Source organism: Bos indicus x Bos taurus, chromosome 2 (genome assembly GCF_003369695.1).
Source record: "Bos indicus x Bos taurus breed Angus x Brahman F1 hybrid chromosome 2, Bos_hybrid_MaternalHap_v2.0, whole genome shotgun sequence".
NCBI classification, from domain to species: Eukaryota; Metazoa; Chordata; class Mammalia; order Artiodactyla; family Bovidae; genus Bos; species Bos indicus x Bos taurus.
In genome coordinates this window covers 24,724,285-24,746,366 of record NC_040077.1, presented here as the reverse complement: position 1 = coordinate 24,746,366, position 22,082 = coordinate 24,724,285, and the positions used below count along the sequence as shown (strand labels likewise).

General features: G+C 40.9%; 1 protein-coding gene across 1 annotated transcript in view; it reads left to right on the top strand.

The window, feature by feature from the left end:
• LOC113902480 (cytochrome b reductase 1) overlaps window positions 1–5,914 on the top strand; it is a 35,006-nt gene extending 29,092 nt beyond the window's left edge. The window contains exons 3-4 of the mRNA XM_027557815.1: window positions 1,422–1,576; window positions 2,163–5,914. Coding sequence (XP_027413616.1) covers window positions 1,422–1,576; window positions 2,163–2,463 — 456 coding nt within the window. The 3' untranslated portion in view covers window positions 2,464–5,914. The remainder of the gene's footprint in view (window positions 1–1,421; window positions 1,577–2,162) is intronic.
• The last annotated feature ends 16,168 nt before the right edge of the window (window positions 5,915–22,082 follow it).

Genomic DNA, 22,082 nt, shown 5'->3' with positions numbered 1-22,082 from the left:
AGTGGTCATTAAGTCATCTTTATTTTCTGGAGGCGAAGTGATTCCTTAATGGGCAGGAGTGTGGGACAACAAAACAAATGTGAAAGCATTAACAGACTTTGGTTTCTGTAAGGATCTTACTGTCTTCACTGCAGAGAAGTATCCCAGTAAGGATTTAATTATTGAGGAGATGGAGAGAATTTTCTGCAGAATTCATTTCTTCCTCATAAAAAAAAAAAACAAAAATTGTCATGTTTTTTCCACATAGCTTTCTTTAGGTTGTACTGACAAAATGTGTCCTATTGTACTTAGATTTAGTGACTTAAAAGTCTTTTACTTCCCTTCCTACTTGGCAATCTTACGGAAACTGATAAGAACAATTAAGTATCAGAATGTCCATTGTAGCCTTATTAATGGCTGCAAAAACCTGGAAATAGAAATGTCCAGTAACAGGGAACTGAATAATTTGTTAGTCTTAAAATATTAGCCATTAGAAAGAATAAACTAGATTAACATGAGTTGATACGAAAAGATCTCCAAGATATACTGTTAAGAGAAAAAAGCAATATGCAGAACAAATATGTACAATAAAACCCCACTTACATTTTTAAAAACTCCCTCTTTCTCTCTCTAAAAAAATTTTTATTGAAATATAGTTGATTTACATGTTGTGTTAGTTTCAGGTATACAGCAAGATGATTCAGTTATATGTAAATATATATGTGTGTGTACACACACACACACACACACACACACACACACACACACGTACTGTGCTGTGCTAAGTCACTTCAGTTGTCTCCAACTCTCTGCGACCCTATGGACTATAGCCTGCCAGGCTCCTTTGTCCATGGGATTCTCCAGGCAAGAATACTTGGAGTGGGTTGCCATGCCCTTCTCCAGGGGATCTTCCTGACTCAGGGATCGAACCCACATCCCTTACATCTCCTGTATTGGCAAGCGGGTTTTTTACCACTAGCGCCACCTGGGGAGACCGTGTGCGCGCGCCACACACACACACACACACTCTTTTTTAGATTCTTTCCATTTTAGGTTATTACAGGATATTGACTATAATTCCCTGTGCTATACAATAAGCCTTTTTGGTTATCTATCTTATGTATAGTAGGGAGTATGTTTTAATCCCATCCTCTTAATTTATTCCTCCCCACCCTTTAACCTTTGGTAACCATAAGTTCATTTTCTATGTCTAACTCACTTTCTCTTTAAACACACACACACATATGCTTGTTTGGTCATAGAAATTTTATGAAAAGATGCTTGAGAAAGTCATAGTAGGTGTCAGTTTTGAGTGGAACTAGAATGGGGAAACTTGGTTCTAAATGAAATGTTTTCTCGTGCACATATTGCTTCTCTAACAATAATTTTAAAACAGTTAAAACTTACAATTAATTGATAACCTCTGAATTTTTTATGTTTAGCTTCTCCTAGGTTTTTTTGTCTTTCTGCTTCCTTGGGCTCCACTTTCTCTCCGAGCACTTCTCATGCCCATACACGTCTATTCCGGACTTTTCATCTTTGGAACAGTGATTGCAACTGTACTTATGGGATTGACTGAGAAACTGATTTTTGCCCTGTAAGTTTCATAGTTTTCCTAACTGCAATTCTTCAGCTACAAAATATTACATACTTGCTCACTGGACAAATATAAATGTGACAAAATTTTTTAAATGGTGAAAATAAAAAATTTAAATATTTATTTTAAAAAATGTGTTATACATGTAATATAGCATTAATAATGCTTGAAAGAAAAACCAAGCAGTCCAACAAATTGTACCACTCTTACAAAGCAACCTTTGAAGTTATACATGCCCTTTCAATTGATATACATGTTTTATGATATACATGATATACAATTTGATATACATGTTTTATGTTAACTAATTATGATATACCTATTTTTGTATCATCCTTTTTTTGATTTTAAGTGGTACAGATGTTTTAGATGCTATATTATTTTCATACTTTATGAAATTTTTAACAGTTTTGTACTAATCCACTGAGTGAATTATATGAATTTCTTAATATCAAGCTTTAAGGGAATTTATGTTGAATTTACACACACTGTACCAGTGTGCCCTTTGAGCAAATAATTCAAGACTGTTTAGCATGTTGCTGTATCACCCTGTTTGTAACTGGACATACTCTCTCTTTTTCTATAGGAAAAATCCTTCATACAGTTCATTGCCACCAGAAGGTATTTTCACAAACACCCTTGGCCTTCTGATTCTGGTGTTTGGGGCTCTCATTTTTTGGATAGTCACCAGACCACAATGGAAACGTCCTAAAGAACCAAATTCTGTCCTTCTTCAGCCAAACGGAGGTGCTCCAGAGGGAGTGGAAAGTTCCATGGCAATGAACTTTGGCAATGTGGACAAATCAGATTCGGAGTTAAACAGTGAAGCAGCAGCAAGGAAAAGAAACATCACCCTTGATGAGGCTGGACAGAGATCCACCATGTAAAATGGGGTAGCAATGTAGCCATATAACTCCAGTGTAAAAAACTAGCTCTCCAGTTTAGCTTCTCCTACTTACCCGTGAGATGATTGAGGTCCACAGAGTCAATATTTATTCTAATCAAAAAATAGGATGTCTTGAAAGTGTTTATATTGACTGAGGCTTATAAACTTACCCAAATTGAGAGGGAGATGATCAGTGTAAATATTAATAACAGTAGATATAAATTGTGCTTATATTACCTTTTTCTCGTTGAGGACCAAAGCATTTAGCACAGTGCCTTGCATAGAACAAATGATCAAAATGTGTCTACAGTTGGTAAATCTGATAAACTGGCAGTTTCCCTGGCCTCTTATCATGTAGTCATTTTCTGTGTATTCTGGAATCCAGTTATAAAGTTTTGGAATCAGATCATGACTATCTGGGACAGAGTTAATGCTCCACAGGTATCATGACTAGAGCCCAGAAAAAAATGTAGGAAAGGAACTGGCTCCCTTTTCCCTGTACCTGCCCTTTGCTCCCTCCCCGGCTGGTTTGTCCTTAGATTGGCCTTGGAGAGCAGGATTTATTTTAGGGCACTTTGGAGCAGTGACAAGACTGTAGGTAGCTGAAGGTCTCCTCTGGTCAGACCAGAAGTTTTTCCAAGTTGACTTAATCCCAAGGCTTCCTTGGGTTTGATGTACTTTATGATCCAGATTCCAAACCTAATTATGATGAGAATATACCTGAATACATAAGCAGTATAAACTGCTCTACAAACCTTAAAGAACACTTTCTCCCAAGTTTCTGGTGTTTTTAAACATGGAACTTACTAAGTGCCAGTACTATCCTAAGCACTTTATAAATCTTAGCTCATTCAATCCCCAGATATAACTTTTGCAGTAGGCACCATTAAAATCTTCATTTTACAGATGAGATATCTGAGAGAGGTTAGTAGCCTGCCTGAAGGTCACACAGCTAATGAGTAGTGAAACTGAGACTCCAAAACTGGCATTTTGGCACCTCAGGTCAGTCCATGATTCACCATATTGTTGTCTTCATGCATGCATCCTAAGTTGCTCAGTCGTGTCTCTGCGACCCCAAGTCCCTGCCTGGCTTCTCTGTCCATGGGGTTCTCCAGACAAGAATCCTGGAGTGGGTTGCCATTTCTTTCTCCAGGGGATCTTCCCAACCCAGGGAGCAAACCCAGATCTTCTGCATTACAGGTGGATTCTTTACTCTCTGAGCCACTAGGGAAGCCCTTGCTAATTTACACCTGCTTTGACCCACCCTTGGATAAACCTCATTTGGTGGGATACAGTAGAGTTTTTAAAATTTACCTTCTGGCTCCATTTACAAGGCAGATTCCTCAAATAAACAAGGAAAAGGGCCTACCCTTACCTGGAGATTCACCATGGGCACCCTGCCACTGCCAACAAGCCATGGCTTACCTTGATGCTCCTTTGATCTTAAAATTGTGTCTTGGTAATAAAGAGAGGTTTAGGCAAGAACATCTATAGCTTTCAAAGTTCATCAATTATCAATTCGGTTCTTCAGAATCTTAGCTGCTAAACAGCTTTGGGTTTGGAGGTAGGAGAGATGAACTTCATGGTCTGCCCTTCCCAGGGAGCAAGAGCTAGGGTCCTTCCTGATTTGGATGGAATTCTCGGGGCTATCTTGTGTTTTGGGTTCTCAGTAGTGAATTAAGACTCAGAGATGATAGTTTTCATGCATGAGATCTCTGTATAGACTCTGGCCTGGTAAAACCTAGAGTGGTGCCTATGCTGAAACAATGTATTTTTATCTGAGGGTTAATTTTTGGTTTCCCTGCAATTTTAAACTGTTTCTACCAAATAAACTTAACGTTTTTGGTGTTTAGCGAATTTCCTTTTAGGGTAACTGGTTATTATGCCCATAGACTGAGTACAAGCTACTCTTCATCACATCCCTGAAATTTGATGATAATCATTTGAGTCACTCGCCAAAACACTGTTGTCTTCTTCATTCTGTTTCCAAAATTTTGGCAATAGTCATAGGGATCCCCAGTGCCCAGCCCAGTGCCTGGCATATATGTATGCAATATGCACATAAATTCAGTAGAAGTAGAGCCTGCTGCAATTTGGGTCCTAAGTGGAAGGAGGAATTGAATTGTCACACAGAAACATATTTTGGTAAATGGATGTTTCATTACATAGAGGTGCACAAAATTCCAGGTATTTTGGGGGGCAAGGGGTTAATGACCACCCCAAGAATTGAAGCTGCCATTCCATTTCCTACAGTTCAGGAAAGAGGTTATCAATGAAAAGTTAATTATGGGTTTGGCACTAGGCTGTGCTGCCCCATTGAGAAGTATTGGAGCACTCCTCATCTTAGCCCTTTATTTTATCCCTCTTGTGGGTTAATGTGAGGTTCATCTTACAGATATTATAAGAACTTCTTTTCTTTCTTTCTCAACCTTTGTGAAAACAATGCATAGTAAAATATATCTAGAAACCTTTCTGTTATGAGATTCTCTTAATGGACCTTTTATTCTAATGATAATTATACCTTTATCTTTCAAAAGCTGGTATTTCCTACCTAAAGCATCTCCCCCCAAAATATCTCATTAAAAAGTCCACAAAAAGAACACGGGAGAAGAAAGCCTTAGGTGTCAATTCCAAAACAGTGATTGAAATCTTCCCAAATAATTATAGCTTATATCATCTACAGAGATAGTCTGGCTTGCCTTACCCCATAATATAATTTCAGGAAAAAAAGCTATATTTTAACACGCATCTAAATCAACACTAAAGCCTTTTGTCTCGAAGGGTTTATTGAGAAACTCAGATGATTATACTTTTTAAATTAATGTTATCAAAACTGTACAAATTCCTGTGCTCATTGTGTCAAACTGAATCCACCCTCCAAAGTACCTTCCTCCCTTTCTTCTCCTGGTTTCATTTAAGCTGTGCGGGTTAGAAACAGTATCTCAGACCTTATGATCAAATGACAAAGGAGATAATCGCACTTTTTCAGGAATACTGACAAGTGATTTTTGTTTCTAAAGGACAAAATAAAGAGGATGTCTTGCTTTTAATTAGGCTCTTTCCCTGCTGAGTTGGAAATTCCAGTGCAAAACTGATAGACCGCAACTGCCAAATTTGAAAGCCTGAAGTAAAGCTTTTTGCTAATTTTATTGCAGCAAGATGGAATTTTTATCTTTGTATGTCCTTTTTTAGATAACTCTGACAGAAAACTGTTACTGCTATGTCTTCGAGCTACACATAGGAAAGTATAGAAGAATGAAAACTTCTTTATCCTCTACAAAGTACCTGAAAACTTTAAGTGGGAAAGATTCCTCTGTTTAAAATCTACCTTTTTAATCTCAATACATTTATGCAAAAATGTTAAATAGCTTGAATATTTTGTAATTTTGTAGAAAAAATATGCATCTATTTTTTTCTTGTTTTTATATAGTAATAAAAGTTATTTTGGAAGCTATTTGTGTATATTATTTGTGTTGTAGACATTGTTCTGAAAGTCTCTTTCCCAGGTTTTTTTTTTGTTAGTTTTTCAGTGGGGAAGAATTTTTTTACGTTTTGTGGAATGGAATATCAGTAAATAAGGATGTAACAGCTATTAGCGATTTCAGGCCTCCAAGTGTGAATGAAGTCTCCCAAGGGGGAAACAATACCTGCAATCCAGCACATGCCACCATGCCCCCTACGGTGATTGCCAAGGAGCTGGGTGGGAGTGAGGGGAGGAGGGCAGTGAAAAGTCAAAAAACAGATACAGACGCTGGCCCAGATAGCTGAGATGCATATGAAAGGAATGACTTCAAAAATCCCAGACTCTTGCTTCTTCCCATACATAGAAGAATGATAAACTCCTTACCTTGCTATCTGGTTTTCCTTACTTAACAATAATCTTTGATGTTCAAGCGCCTGCCCCCTTTGTTACAAACTTGGGTGTAGCCTGACTCCCTCCTCCTTGGAGCAGTCGCTCAGGTCTACCTGAGATCCTGTCTCCTAGACTTGAAGTCCTAAGATTCTCCCACCGAATAAAACACTCTCTGCTTTCAGGTTGTAAACTAATTTTTTAGTCGACAGTTTGTTTATTATTGAAAATGCTGTCAGATTTCTCTAAAGCGTGTACTCTGAGTACCGTACCTTTATATTGCCAGAAGGATCAGAGACTGTTTCAAAACTGTCATGGTTTTTCCTCCATATAGGATCTAAGCTGGCACCATACTCTATAGTATAGAAGGGAACCAAAATTAAGCAATCAAAGCAGATGCAGTGTAAGTTAGAAAAAGACTTCCTTTGGTGGTCCAGTGGCTAAGACTCCACGCTCGCAACGTGGAGAGAGGTGCCTGGGTTTAATCCTTGATCAGGGAACTAGATCTCACATTTCACAACTACAGATCCCGCTTACCCCTCCTAAGACCCCTGGCTCAGTCAAATAAATATTAAAAAATAATAAAACTGCTAGTTATTACAGAACTCTGTATTTATAGTAAATTATTCTCAAGAAGGGGGCTTCCCTGGTGGCTCAGAGGTTAAAGCGTCTGACTGCAATGCAGGAGACCTGGGTTCGATCCCTGGGTTGAGAAGATCCCCTGAAGAAGGAAATGGCAACCCACTCTAGTACACTTGCCTGAAGAATCCCATGGAAGGAGGAGCCTGGTGGGCTACGGAGGAGCCTGGTGGGCTACAGTCCATGGGGTCGCAAAGAATTGGACACGACTGAGCGACTTCACTCACTCACTCATTCTCAAGAAAGCCTTCCCAGGTGGCGCTAGTGATAGAGAACCTGCCTCCCAATACAGGAGACACAAGAGACACAGGTTTGATCCCTGGGTTGGGAAGATTCCCTGGAGGAGGAAATGGCAATCTACTCCAGTATTCTTGCCCAGAGGATCCCATGAACAGAGGAGCCAGGTGGGCTATAATCCATGGGGTCACAAAGAGTTTGCACGTGACTGACCAGCTGAGCACACACACACAATCTTTGAGAAAACATAATTCATTATGGATGAATGGTTGGATTTTTATTTTTTCCACACAGAAAAAGATAATTAGCATCTGAGCAGTGTCAATATTCATTGAATCTTAATTTAATTGTTCATTTAGTCTTTTTCACCTACTTTTTGTCTCCTGGGAAATGTTAATGGTATTTTATGTTGCGTAGGTGTAATAACACTAATTGTGAATGTCCTATTATGCGATAGAGCCATGATATTGGGTAAATTGAATCTGTATAAGTTATATATTTTGTCACTGATTTATATTATCAATTTCAGGCATATCATATTTCATTTCAGATTGATCTTAATTGGCAAGTACTTTTGACATTTTTTAAAATATATGACTCAAGCACATGGTCATGTAATTTTATATATATTAGCTCATTCAGTTTAATTTCCAAGTGGTCTAGACATGTCACAGTGCCCACCATGCCCTGGCCCCTCCAGGCAGCTCCATTTTACTGACCACACACAACCTGCATTTCCTCTGTCACAATTAATTATACATATTACTATAAGTCCACAATATAATGTTTACAGTTTGGTTTTATATAATCATAAGTATTTTAAAGAAATGAAGATGTACTACATTCGTGTTTCTTAGACCATATTTCAAATGAAAAATCTTATGAAAGAAAGAAAGAAATCACAAGTAGTTTTCCAGTGTTCGTCATCCTCTCCTGAAGTCTAAGTTTCCACCAGGCATCCTCTACCTCATCCTGAAGAACTTCCTTTAGTAATTCTTTAGTGTGGGTCTGCTGATGATAAATTCTTGTTTTCATTTTTCTAAAAATAGTCTATATAATTTTCATTTTTGAAAGATATATTCCCTGGGTGTAGAATTCTGGGTTGATAGATTTTTCATTTTGACACTCTAAAGATGTTATTCTACTGTGTTTTTGCCTCAGTAACTTATGATGTTTAGACAGTAGTTAGGGGAGTTCCCTGGTGGTCCAGTGGCTAGGACTCGGCCCTCTTGCTGCTGGAGTTGGGTTTCAACCCTGGGAACTAAGATCCTGCACATTGCATAATAGAGAAAAAAAAAAAAGATAGTAGTCAGCAGTAGTCGTGTTATTGTTTCCTTGTATGTAATGTGTTTTTTTGTTTCTGGCCACTTTCAAGATTTTCTCTTTATCTTTGGTTTTGGCAGTTTACTTATGATATACTCAAGTGTATGTTTTTTTAAAAAGTTGTACTTTAGGCTTACTGAACCTCTTGAATCTATAAATGTATGTCTTCTACCAAACTTGGAGCATTTTTAGCCATTGTGTCTCCAAATATTTTTCTGCCTCATTCTCTCTTCTCTTTCTAGAACTCCATTTACAATGTGTTTGAGCTTTTGATACTGCTCCCAGGTCACTGAGGCTCTGTTCATTTTTTAAAATTATATATATTTTTAGTAAGTAAGAATTCAAGTCAGTGAATATTTCTGTATTTTATATTCCCTCTTCTTCTACTTAAAAAAAAAAAAGTGTAGTTTTGAAATAATACAGGCTCATAGGAAGTTGCAAAGATGGTACAGAGGTATCATGTACTTTTGACCCAGTATGCCCCAATGATGATATCATGCATAAATATGTGTGTGTGTGCATGCATGCTAAGTCACTTCAGTCATGCCCAACTCTTTGCAACCCAATGGACTGCAGCCCACCAGGTTCCTCTGCCCATGAGATTCTCCAGGCAAGAATACCTGAATGGGTTGCCATGCCCCCCTCCAGGGGATCTTCCCAACCCAGGGATCACACCCAGGTCTCCTGTGGCTCCTGCATTGCAGGCAGATTCTTTACCACTGAGCCAGCAGGGAAGCCCTTGCATAAGTATAGTATAATATAAAACTGGCAATGGTGCAATGCAAGCTTATAGTTCTCTGCCACTTTATCATGTATAGATTCATGATACCACCACCACAATCAAGATCCAACTTTGTGCATTACCACAAAGTTCTCTCACAAAACTCTTATATTCAAATTTACTTCCTCTCCCCTACACCATTTATATTCTCTTCCCCCACCCACCAAATTTTATTATGGTTGTCTTAAGTATTTCCTCTACCTATTGAGAATCACATCAGATAGTATACAATTTTTGATTCAACCATCCAACCAAAGTTTAGAAGACTCAAGATTAGGAAGAAATTCATTGCATTTTCCATATATATTAATATTTGCTCTCTCCTTTGTTATTCCTTACTTTCCAATGTTCCAAGATTTCTTTCTTTTTAAGAAACATTCCATATCCATTCTTTTAGAGCAGGTCTTCTCACAACACATTTTCTTAGTTTTTATCTCAGAATGACTTTATTTCCTCTGCATTCTTGAAGGATATTCTCAGTGAATATTGAATTCTGGGTTCACTGTTTTTTCTTTCAGGACTTGGAGAATGTTACCCATTCCTTTCTGGCCTCTGTGGTTTCTGATGTGAAATCTGTGGTCATTTAAATAGTTTTTCCCTTAAATATGTAAGGTAACTTTCTTTCTTGCTGTTTTCAAGACCTTTCCTTTGTTTTTTGTTTTTGGGAATTTGGTTGTGATTTGTATGGGCATGGATTTCTGTGTCCATTCATTTCAAGCATGTTTCCATTTCTATCCCTGAGCATAGCTGCTTTATAACTTTTGTCTACTGATACCAATGTCTTGATCATTTTGAGATGAGTTCCCAATGATTGCCTTTTCTCTTGAATGTGGATTGCATTTGTATTTCTTAGTATGTCTACCAATTTTTATTGTATCCTAGACACTGTTAATGGTTGAAGAGACTCTGGATCATATTCCTCTAAAGCAGGGGTCCCCAAACTCGGGATCTAATGCCTAATGATCTGAGGTGGAGCTGATGTAATAATAACAGAAATAAAGTGCACAACAAAAGAAACATGCCTCAGTCATCCTGCAGCCACCCCCTCCCACTCCTCACTTCATGGAAAAATTGTCTTCCATGAAATTGGTCTCTGGTACCAGAAAGGTTGGGGACTGCTATTCTAAGAGTACTGACCTTTTGCTTTAGTAGGCAGTAAACTTGGTCAGACTGACAAACAAGCAGCAGCTGAAGTTTCTGCTCAGTTCTTTTAGCATCTGCTCATGCATATATAATTCAAGGGCAGCCAAAGATGTGATTAGAGTTTCTGTGCGGAATTAAAACTCTTCCTTAGAGCCTCTCTTCTGCCTAGGATTCTCTCCATTCTTTCAAGCTGCTCTGGTCACTCTGAACTTTGTCCTTTGGTTCTTCAAGCAGATAAAGCCTAGAGTTTTCTATTGAATTTCAGCCTCCGTGCTATAGAGATCAGAGCCTCTCTTCAGCATAAAAACTAAAAATGGAAACTTACCTAGTGCCAATCCCTTCTTCCAAATGTAGGCTGTACTCAGATTTCTGCCTGCTTTTCATTGCTTTCTAGTGTCTTCAGGTAGTTTAAAAAAAATTTTTTTCCCAGAATTTTTAGCTGTTATCTGTGGAAGGGCTTGTCTAATAGAAGTTACTCCTCCATTACTAGAAACCAGAACTTTGCAACACTTTTCATTGCTGTGCTGTGTGCTGTGCCTAGTCGCTCAGTTGTGTCCGACTCTTTGCGACCCCATGGACTGTAGCCTGCCAGGCTCCTCTGCCCATGGGATTCTCCAGGCAAGAATACTGGAGTGGGTTGCCATGTCCTCCTCCATGGGATCTTCCTGACCCAGGGATTGAACCCAGGTCTCCCACATCGCAGGCAGATTCTTTACCATCTGAGCCACCAGGGAAGCCCAAGAATACTGGAATGGGTGGCCTATTCCTTCTCCATGGAATCTTCCCGATCCAGGAATCAAACCAGGGTCTCCTGCATTGCAGGCAGATTCTTTACCAGCTGAGCTACCAGGGACGCCCTTTCATTGCTAGTGATATGAATTAGCATATCATTATAACATGCTTATATGATGTGAATCTACAAGGCAGAGTATATAATATGCAGTATTTTACTGATTTTGACCAGAAAGATCTTTTCTGTTTGTTTTCATGGAATAGCTGCAGAATGACTGCTTTGCGTTGGGAAAAGCTGATCAGAGGACAGCCTTATTCAAGGTGTCCTTACAACTTCTTGCCAAAACCAGACCTTGCTTATTATCCACTTAGATTTAATTCTCACTTAACTAAATGCTGCAGAAAACATACCTGTTTTAAATAGCCTGCAATTAAGGTGAGAGTTTGACCTTTGTTGTAAGGTAAGAACTGTAAGGGAATATTAAGGGATTGTGATCTCCACTTAAAAATGTCTGAGCATCTAGGTTTGTGTCACTGGACAAAATAAATATTCTGAATCTGAGATCTTATTCCAACAGCTTGACACTTTGAGATGGGAATACAGACAAAACAAATACATGCAAGGACAGGTTACTTGAGGGGATACGCACCATGTGAAAGCAAAGGCGTTTTTTACTTGGATTCTGGAAGGAGTCTGCTGCTGCTGCTAAGTCGCTTCAATCGTGTCTGACTCTTCGCAACCCCATGGACTACAGAAAGGAGTCTGCTGCTGCTGCTACGTCGCTTCAGTTGTGTCCGACTCTGTGCAACCCCAGAGACGGCAGCCCATCAGGCTCCCCCGTCCCTGGGATTCTCCAGGCAAGAACACTGGAGTGGGTTGCCATTTCCTTCTCCAATGCATGAAAATGAAAAGTGAAAGTGAAGTCGCTCAGTCGTGTCTGACTCTTCGCGACCCCATGGACTTCAGCCCACCAGGCTCCTCCATCCATGGGATTCTCCAGGCAAGAGTACTGGAGTGGGGTGCCATTGCCTTCTCCGAGAAAGGAGTCTACTACTGACCAATTCAGTACTTTATTCCAAGTGAGCAACCCAACTTTTTATTTTTTAATTTTAAATTGATCTTTTCCCAGGTGATATCTTTGGCATGAGTTAATTTCCCCCTTTAGTACAGAAATAATATCTCTTTTTAGAATAAAAAGATTGTGAAGAGGAAGAGGGAAAAACAGATGGGAAAATCTTGTGAAGATAATACTGGTTACTAATTTATCAAGTACACACAGTACCTAAAGTCCTATTGTATAGCATAATAGTCTCTGCAACTCTATTCTGGTTTACAATACTACACTGATATGGCAGATTAACTGCTTTAAGTAGTGGTTCCTTTCTAAGCTTAGCACCAACCACCTCCCTGAAATAGCTTACAAGATGGTCAACATCTGGTAAAAGAGACCAAACATCACCCCACCTTCTGAGCCTTGCTAAATTCAGCATCTCCTATAAAACCTGAGTCAGGCATCACCCAGGGCAGCCCCACTCTGGCTCCTGCTCCTCCTATGTCCCTGCTCCCACCGCCCCTTGGTCTGGGTGGAGCATTTCCCCTCAGAGGGTTCACAGAACCCTGCTCTTGCCACAAGCCCAGCTTATCAAATCATACCTGTTGCTTTTAGCTCTCTAAAGAACCCCCCTGCAATGCGGAAGACCCCAGTTCAATCTCTGGGTTGGGAAGATCTCCTGGAGGAGGAAATGGCAACCCACTCCAGTATTCTTGCCTGGATAATTCCATGGACAAAGGGGCCTGGCAAGCTAAGTCCCCGGGGTCACAAAGAGTTAGACATGACTGAGCGACTTTCTATTTCTGCTTTATTGACTATGCCAAAGCCTTTGACTGTGTGGATCACAATAAAATGTGAAAAATTCTGAAGGAGATGGGAATACCAGACCACCTGATCTGCCTCTTGAGAGATTTGTATGCAGGTCAGGAAGCAACAGTTAGAACTGGACATGGAACAACAGACTGGTTCCAAATAGGAAAAGGAGTTCGTCAAGGCTGTATATTGTCACCCTGTTTATTTAACTTATATGCAGAGTACATCATGAGAAACACTGGACTGGAAGAAACACAAGCTGGAATCCAGATTGCCGGGAGAAATATCAATAACCTCAGATATGCAGATGACAGCACCCTTATGGCAGAAAGTGAAAAGGAACTCAAAAGCCTCTTGATGAAAGTGAAAGTGGAGAGTGAAAAGTTGGCTTAAAGCTCAACATTCAGAAAACGAAGATCATGGCATCCGGTCCCACCACTTCATGGGAAATAAATGGGGAAACAGTGGAAACAGTGTCAGACTTTATTTTTCTGGGCTCCAAAATCACTACAGATGGTGACTGCAGCCATGAAATTAAAAGACGCTTACTCCTTGGAAGGAAAGTTATGACCAACCTAGATAGCATATTCAAAAGCAGAGACATTACTTTGCCAACAAAGGTCCGTCTAGTCAAGACTATGGTTTTTCCTGTGGTCATGTATGCATGTGAGAGTTGGACTGTGAATAAGGCTGAGCGCCGAAGAATTGATGCTTTTGAACTGTGGTGTTGGAGAAGACTCTTGAGAGTCCCTTGGACTGCAAGGAGATCCAACCAGTCCATTCTGAAGGAGATCAGCCCTGGGATTTCTTTGGAAGGAATGATGCTAAAGCTGAAACTGCAGTACTTTGGCCACCTCATGTGAAGAGTTGACTCATTGGAAAAGACTCTGATGCTGGGAGGTATTGGGGGCAAGAGGAGAAGGGGACGACAGAGGATGAGATGGCTGGATGGCATCACTGACTGGATGGACATGAGTCTCAGTGAACTCCGGGAGTTGGTGATGGACAGGGAGGCCTGGCGTGCTGCGATTCATGGGGTCACAAAGAGTCGGACACGACTGAGCGACTGATCTGATCTGATCTGAGCGACTTTCACTTTTCCTGATCTCTTTAAGTGCTAGAGAGTTGGAATTTGCATCCCCCAGGCTTATGGTAGGGCCAAATAGATAGACAGATGTTTATGAAAGGTTAATCACAAAGATAGCAGATAGTGAGAGAGACAGCTGTTGGTGGGGAAGAGAAGCTGGCGTGGGAGCAGGACTGCTGAGAGTTGCTCCCCTCTGTGCCTGGACAGTGGGGGTTGTGGGGCTGCATTAAACCTCCCTTCCTGTTTTACTTGCTTTTTTTCCCCCATGTCTTGCCTTTCTTGTTTCTTAGTGACCTCTCATTTCATTTTTCTCTTATCAAAAGCCATTCTCACTAACTTGTGGCAAGATGGGGACAGAGAAGAGGGCACTTCAATCTGAAAGAAATTTCTCGGACCACTTAGAGACCTTGACATGTGCCCCTGGACCTTGGGGAGCACAAAGGAGTCTTGTCTTTGCAAGTGTAGAGTGGAGAGATGAATTAGCCAGCTGCTCAAATGGTGGAAGTAAAGGAGAGGCTGGGCTAGGAGGCCTGCTGCTCCAGAAGCTGTTAGGCAAAAAAAAAAAAAAAAAAATCTCCAGTCAGCCAGGCACTTCCTCTGTCCTTAGCCAGCACCTAGAAATCTGTTGGCGTCTACAGCGTTTACACCTTTTTTGGTAGCCCTCCCAGATAAGACCCAAGATGATTCTCTCTGTGTGCCTCCTTGGGTCCACATCTCTTCTTACTGAGATGTGGACTTTCTTCCATGATTACTAATGTCATAAAGAGCAATCCTGGAGCCCAGGGAATAAATCTTTAATTACAGAACATTAGACTTTAGGCAGCTAGGAAAGAAGAGGAGAGAGAGCATGCTGAAAAAGGGCTCCCTTCACTTACCACAGAGGTATGACCCATAAGACCACCCTCTTGAGGGACAGGCAAATTTGGGTGGAGAGAATGCTGGATAAGTGAACAGTCTTGGACCCCACAATCTGCCCACGTCTATTCATGTTGGAGGGAGCCCAGCATGCTAATTTATATTGCAAATCTGGATAAGAGTGTACTTGTGTTTTTTCAGAAAGACAAAGAACACCTATAAAATTACCTTGTTGTTCAGTTATTAAATCATGTTCAATGCTGCAACCTCATGGACTACAGCACGCCAGGCTTCACCAGCTCCTGGAGTTTGCTAAAATTCATGTCCATAGAACCAGTGATGCCATCCAAAAATTTCATCTCTGCCACCCTCTTCTCCTTTTGCCTTCAATCTTTCCCAGCATCAGGGTTTTTTCTAAGGAGTCAGTTCTTCACATCAGGTGGCCAAAGCATTGGAGCTTCAGCATCAGTCCTTACAATGAATATTCAGGACTGATGTCCTTTTGTTTTATCTCCTTGCAGTCCAAGGGACTCTCAAGAGTCTTCTCCAGCACCACCGGTCAAAAGCATCAATTCTTCGGTGCTCAGCTTTCTTTATGGTTCAACTCTCACGTCTGTATTTGACCACTAGAAAAACTCTAGCTTTGACTATACGGACCTTTGTCAGCAAAGTGATGTCTTTGCTTTTTAATATGCTGTCTAGGTTTGTCATAGCTTTCCTTCCAAGTCTGTTTATTCAGATCTTACTATAGGAGGGGAGTCAGCTACCATCATTTCCTCCTAGTCAGGACTCAAAGATGTGTGAAAAGGGAGTGAGGTATATAGAGTGAAAGAAGGACATCTTATGACGGATTTGATCGGTGAGTGTGTCATTGGGGTGGATTTTTGGAAATGGGAGAGGCTTTCTGGTTGACTTTCAAGTAGATAGTGATTCATTCACTGGTACATAACTGGGAGCTTTCCAGTCTGAGCGGGGTCATAGGTTTTCCTATTTCAACTAGAAAGGTATATGGTCCTCAGCTTCAGGATCAGACTCTTGAATAACAATTTCCTCCATTTGGTAAATATTAAGATTGAAATTTGGGCTTCTCTGGTAGCTCAGCTGGTAAATAATTAACCTGCAATGCAGAAGACCCTGATTTAATTCCTGGTTGGGAAGAACTCCTAGAGAAGGGATAGGCTACCCAATCCAGTATTCTTAGGCTTCCCTGGTGGCTCAGATGGTAAAGACCCTGCCTTCTATGTGGGAGACCTGGGTTCAATCCCTAGGTCGGGAAGATCCCCTGGAGAAGGGCACGGCAACCCACTCCAGTATTCTTGCCTGGAGAATCCAATGGTCAGAGGAGCCTGGGGGCTACAGTCCATGGGGTCACAAAGAGTCAAACATGACTGAGCAACTGAACACAATGACAAAATGACAAGATTGAAATTTAGCCTGAAGCCTAGTCCAAATCAGTGTCTAATGTGTGCTTATAGCTATTTATATGAACCTATCACATTGAGGCTAAACTGAGACTTGTCACCAATATCCTTCATGTAGAATAAAAGTGAAAGAAAGAAACATAAGCGTTGGATGAACATTGTGCTGGATTAGGTCTGAGATTCCCCTAATGTTAAGATTCTGAGGTGATGTCCCCGTTCTGTGGCTCAGGGACTGGAAGGACTTTGAAACTGGACTGAATCGACTCCAGGGGGCCAGCCCCCAGGTTAGCCCTGGCAACACAGGTGAGCTGATGTCCGGGGGCCACTGAATGGTTTTCCGTCCTCTACCAGGGCCCAGCCGGGGTGCAGGCGGAGAGCTGGAAGCAGCCTTGCCCTTCTCAGCCCAACCCTCTTCTATCAGAGCTCAGACTTCCTCTCAAATCTCTAGCTAAGGGACCTTTGAACAGACAGACTGGAAGATTCTGGGCCCGGTGAACTTATCTAGAACATTCAAATGGAAGAAGGAAAGTAAAAGACAGCTGAGATAAAGGGAGTGGTGACAACTTATTTTTTTCTCCGTTTCATTTTCTTTCTGCACCTGCATTGGCCAACTCTGTTTGTTTGTTTGTTTGTCTTGGCTGCACCACGCAGCATGTGGGATCTTGGTTCCCCAACCAGGAACTGAGTCCATGCCCCTTGCATTGGGAGTGTAAAGTCTTAACCACTAGACTGCCAGGGAAGTCCTGGTAGTAACAACTTTCAAGTGTGACTTTATCCCAAGGGAGCAAAAGAACAAATAACTCAAATGTGTGCATGAGTGTGGAGTAGTGATTATGATTCAGTTCTCATGGTGTAGAAAATCATTCCTTTTTTACCTAGCCTTCTGCTCCCATTTTCTGTCTGTCTGTCTGTCTGTCTGTCTCTCTCTCTCTCTCACACACACACATACACATACACATGTCTTTCCTAACCTGCAGTTTGTCATTTTAAATCAGCATGGAGAACTGCCTACATATTCCTTAGCTTCATTAAAAAGACTTTAAAAATTCTATTTCCACCCTCCATAATTATAGTAAGTGTATGAAGTTATTCTTCTCATTCCCCATACAACTCCTGGGTCCCTGACCTTCCCAAGTGCAAACACTTGACTGATTTCAAGAAGAAAACCCACAGGATCTGCAGGTTGTGAAAATCTTTGATCTTCCTTCAGGGAGGAAGAAAAGAGGGGCCCAGAGGATGTGATGGTCAAGAGCTGTTTTCCTCGGACGATCTGCTAGACCCTTCCTTAGGCAACCCAGTGCATGCCGCCCTGCACTCTTATTTCCAGAGCACTGGCTTGCAAGCAAGTGGGAACTGAGAATCATTATTTCCCTGTCTGTATGCAAATCATCTTTAAAGTTTTCTTGTCTTTGGAAACAATGTCCAATAGGCTTGACCAATACAATGTTATGCTATAAAAAATTATGTCATCAAAAATTATGCTGTAGGTGAGTACTTAATATGGAAAAATATTGTGAAGTAAAATAAACAATATATAAAACAATTATAAATGTGAATGTGCATATATATATACACATATGTGTGTGTGTATATATATAAATGCATATATATTAGTATATAACCAAAAGCATAATATACCAAATAGTTAATTAGTTGATGATGGTTCTCTTTGGGGCAGAGTAGGATAATGGGTGGGTTTCCCAGCTGGCGCTAGTGGCAAAGAACCCGCCTGTCAAAGCAGGAGACATAAGACACTCGGGTTTGATCTCTGGGTCAGGAAGATCCCCTGGAGCAGAGCATGGCAACCCACTCGAATATTCTTACCTGGAGAATCCCATGAACAGAGGAGCTTGGTGGGCTACAGTCCAAAGGGTAGCAAAAAGTCAAACATGACTGAATGCAGGCACACATGGGCATTTAAAATTTACCTATTTTTATTTTACCTGTATTTCCTATAATTAACATGCGCTGCTTTTGTACTAAGATTAACATTTACAAGTACTTAAAATTATGTATTGTCAGAAATCCATCGGCCTGGTTGACATTATCCAAATCTTGGTTTAATCTATTTAACAAGAAATCGGAGACAATATTTTAAAAAGTAAAATAAATGCTTTCTTAACCCCAGGAAAGAGGAACCAAAGCATCCGCTAAGAGCCCAACTTGGTCAGACAGGAGACTGGCCCGTGGGTCCTCTTACTTTGCAGCACTCTTGACCCCAGATCCCTAGGGCATAAACATTCATAAGTTTGCAAAGGTAATGCAAATTACAAGAAGCTGGGTAGTGCAGAAGCGTGAGAACTGGATAAAACAGGATGATCTGGATTCTGGTAAGAACTCTAACATTGTCCATGAGTGGAGCCTCAAACAAGTCACTTGATCTCTCCATTCTCTCCCAAAACAGGTCCTTCTTATTCACTCACCAATTGCTTATTGAAGACCTCCTCTGTGCACAGGCACCGCCCTAGGCTCAAGCTAGAATGCTGTGAGTCTCTGTTATTTTACAAACTGTACTCAGTTTACACCATCATTTCCATCTTTCTGTAGCAGAATCATCTAGAATTCTCAAGGCTTAAGGGTGGCAATGGCAACCTACTCCAGTACTCTTGCCTGGAAAATCCCATGGACGGAGGAGCCTGGTAGGCTGCAGTCCATGGGGTCGCTAAGAGTCAGACACAACTGAGCGACTTCACTTTCACTTTTCACTTTCATGTATTGGAGAAGGAAATGGCAACCCACTCCAGTGTTCTTGCCTGGAGAGTCCCAGGGACGGGGAAGCCTGGTGGGCTGCCGTCTACGGGGTCGCACAGAGTCCGACACGACTGAAGCGACTTAGCAGCAGCAGCAGCAGCAAGGGTGGAGTAAAACTTTGTAATCTAGGTATTGAGGACTCTAGAAATGAGACAAAGTGAGTGGTGCTTGTAAAGGTGACAGAAAAGATAAAACTAGGGTAAGGAATAAATGGGGGAAAGAGTTAGAGATGGACCAGAATCAAATCCATGTGGCTCACAACAGCTTGGAGGAAGGGAGCAAAAGGGAGAAACTCTGAGCCAAAGCAATGGGGAAAATAGTAGATCCTGGTGATAAATTCCTAAGCAAGATTGTCTAAATGCCTTACTTTCCTTGAAGTACAATACATTATTCTTTTAAGGCAACCACAATCTGAACCAAACAATGCTGATTGTGTTTGCTATTGCTGTGGGAGAGGGAGAGATTAAGCTAAATATCTTTGTCCTTGGAGATTTAATACTGTACCTAATGGTTAAGATTGTAGATTTTGACCAATTTAGGGAATATGAGCCAAAATCAATAAGCACTGGTGTTTTGTTCCAGAAAAACTACACAGACAAAACATGATCATTAAGGACATAATAGTGTCAGGGAAAGTTATTTTTATTTCTCAGAAGATATTTAGTTACATTGCTGGACACAACACTTTATTTAATATATCATCATTTGATTGTTTTTCCTCATTGCAAAACAACAGGCTTGCCAGGAAAATTCAAAGGCCTATCAGCAATAAACAACTGGGAAACTAGCTGGAACACACTCACATAAGGACGTGCGCTTGTGTTCAAACGCAAACACACAGACAAAGGTAAATGCCGTTTAAGATAAAGAAACACGAGGTATTTGTCAAGGAAAACTGATCACTCATCAAAATTTAACTTTGAGACCAAGAATGCCAATGGGCAAAAGTTGGTGACCATATTCGCTCTTTATATCCAAAAAGCCCAATATCATGTTATATTAAAGGGCTCCCCTGTGTTCAGTTACTTAGCAAATATGGATGGAGCCGGTGCATTGCACGTCAAACTAGAGAGTGGTTGATAGAAGTGTAGAACTTGGTTAGGTGCTCTGAAGTCAGGACCGAAGATGGTTTTGGCCATTATGACAGTTTGATTCTCTAAAAGAACAATTTTAACACGTCATTAAAAGAAGCTGACCAGGGGTAAAGAATTCGCCTGCCAGTACAGGAGACATGGGTTTGATCCCTGGTCCAGGGAGATTCCACATGCCTTGGAGCAGCTAAGACTGTTCGGCACAACTGTTGAGCCTGTGCTCTGGAGCCTGGGAGCCGGAACGACTGAAATCCCAGCGCCCAGAACCCATGCCCCACAACAAGAGAAGTCACCACAATGAGAAGCCCAAGCATCGCAAACAGAGAGTAGCCTCCACTTGCCACAACTAGAGAAAAGTCCATGCAGCAATGAAGGCCCAGCACCGCCAAAAATAACCATCTAAATAAAGAAAAATTATATTAAAAAAGAACACTAACAGCAGAATAAATTCTTGTTTCATTACACACAAAAAATAATCAAGTTGCTTGATTTATAACCCATATGGCTGGTGGGTTATTATCTTTGTGTTAAGAAGCTAGAAAAGTTCAACTGAAATCATCTTAATGTTCACTCAATTAACAATTGAAATCATATGAAACCAGAAATGTGCCATTTGAGAATTTTCGCAGATATTACATGCATGAACTAGTGCTCTGTGTATATTCTAACATTATTGGAGTATTTTATGTGTGCAAAGGCCTACTAGAAAGTTTCTGCCATGGCCTCCCTCTCCTTCACACATCTACACCTCTGCTTTCCTAGGTGAAGCGTAGCATTATAGCACTTTACAGATTGTACATGAGGTATTTTGCAATTAACTATGGAGAGTACACGCTATGGTTCTAAATATTATCACTTACTAATTGTAAGAGCTTCAGCAAATCCGTCTCTGAAGTCTCTTTTGCATCTGCAAAATGGTGTTAAGGATGCCATTTTATAGGTGGTTTTAAAGCAAGTCCTCAAATTGACACTCCTCCCAGCAATAGGTGGGCTTCCCTGCTGGCTCAGACAGTGAAGAATCTGCCTGCAATGTGGAAGACTCAGGTTCGATCCCTGGGTCGGGAAGATCTCTTGGAGAAGAGAATAGTTAATCACTCCAGTATTCTTGCCTAGAAAATCCCGTGGACAGAGGAGCCTGATGGGCTACAGTCCATGGGTTGCAAACAGTCAGACATGACTGAGCAACTAACACTGCTTTTCCAGGAATAGGTGAAGTCCAATTCCCCTCCACTTATACATGGCCCAGACTCAGTGACTCATGTCTAAAGAATGGAATGTGGCAGAAATAATACTAAGTGACTTCGGAGTTTTCCTCTGCCTCCCTCTCTTGGAATGCTTGTTCTTGGATATCTTCACCATTTAGTGACAAAGCCAAGCTGTTGCAGGGAAAGTTCACACGCAGGTCACACGTTGTCAAGTGTAGGTATTCCAGCAACGGTTAGCAATGAGCTCCCAGCAGACAGCCAGCGTTAGCCACTAGACAGATCAGTGAGTGAGTTTTCGGGTGATCTAGCCACTAATTCTTGAGGTGGCCCAGCTGACACTGAGTTCAGCAGAGAGAAACTATCCTCTAAGTTCTTCCGAAATTGTAGATTAATATCATTGCTGTTTCAAGTCATGAAAGTTTTGGGTGGTTTATATTGTAGCAACAGATAACTAGAACAGGTTTTGGTATCATGACAAAAAAAAAGTGAAAATATATGGCAACGACTTCGAGACTGGGCAGGAATTTGGGAGGGTCTTCAAGAGACCATTCGAGGGAACTCATGGTTCTTGAAGATGTTATTGGTTAGGGCTGACAGGAAAGTGAGGAAATGTTACTTGGGGGAAATGTATAGTGACTGA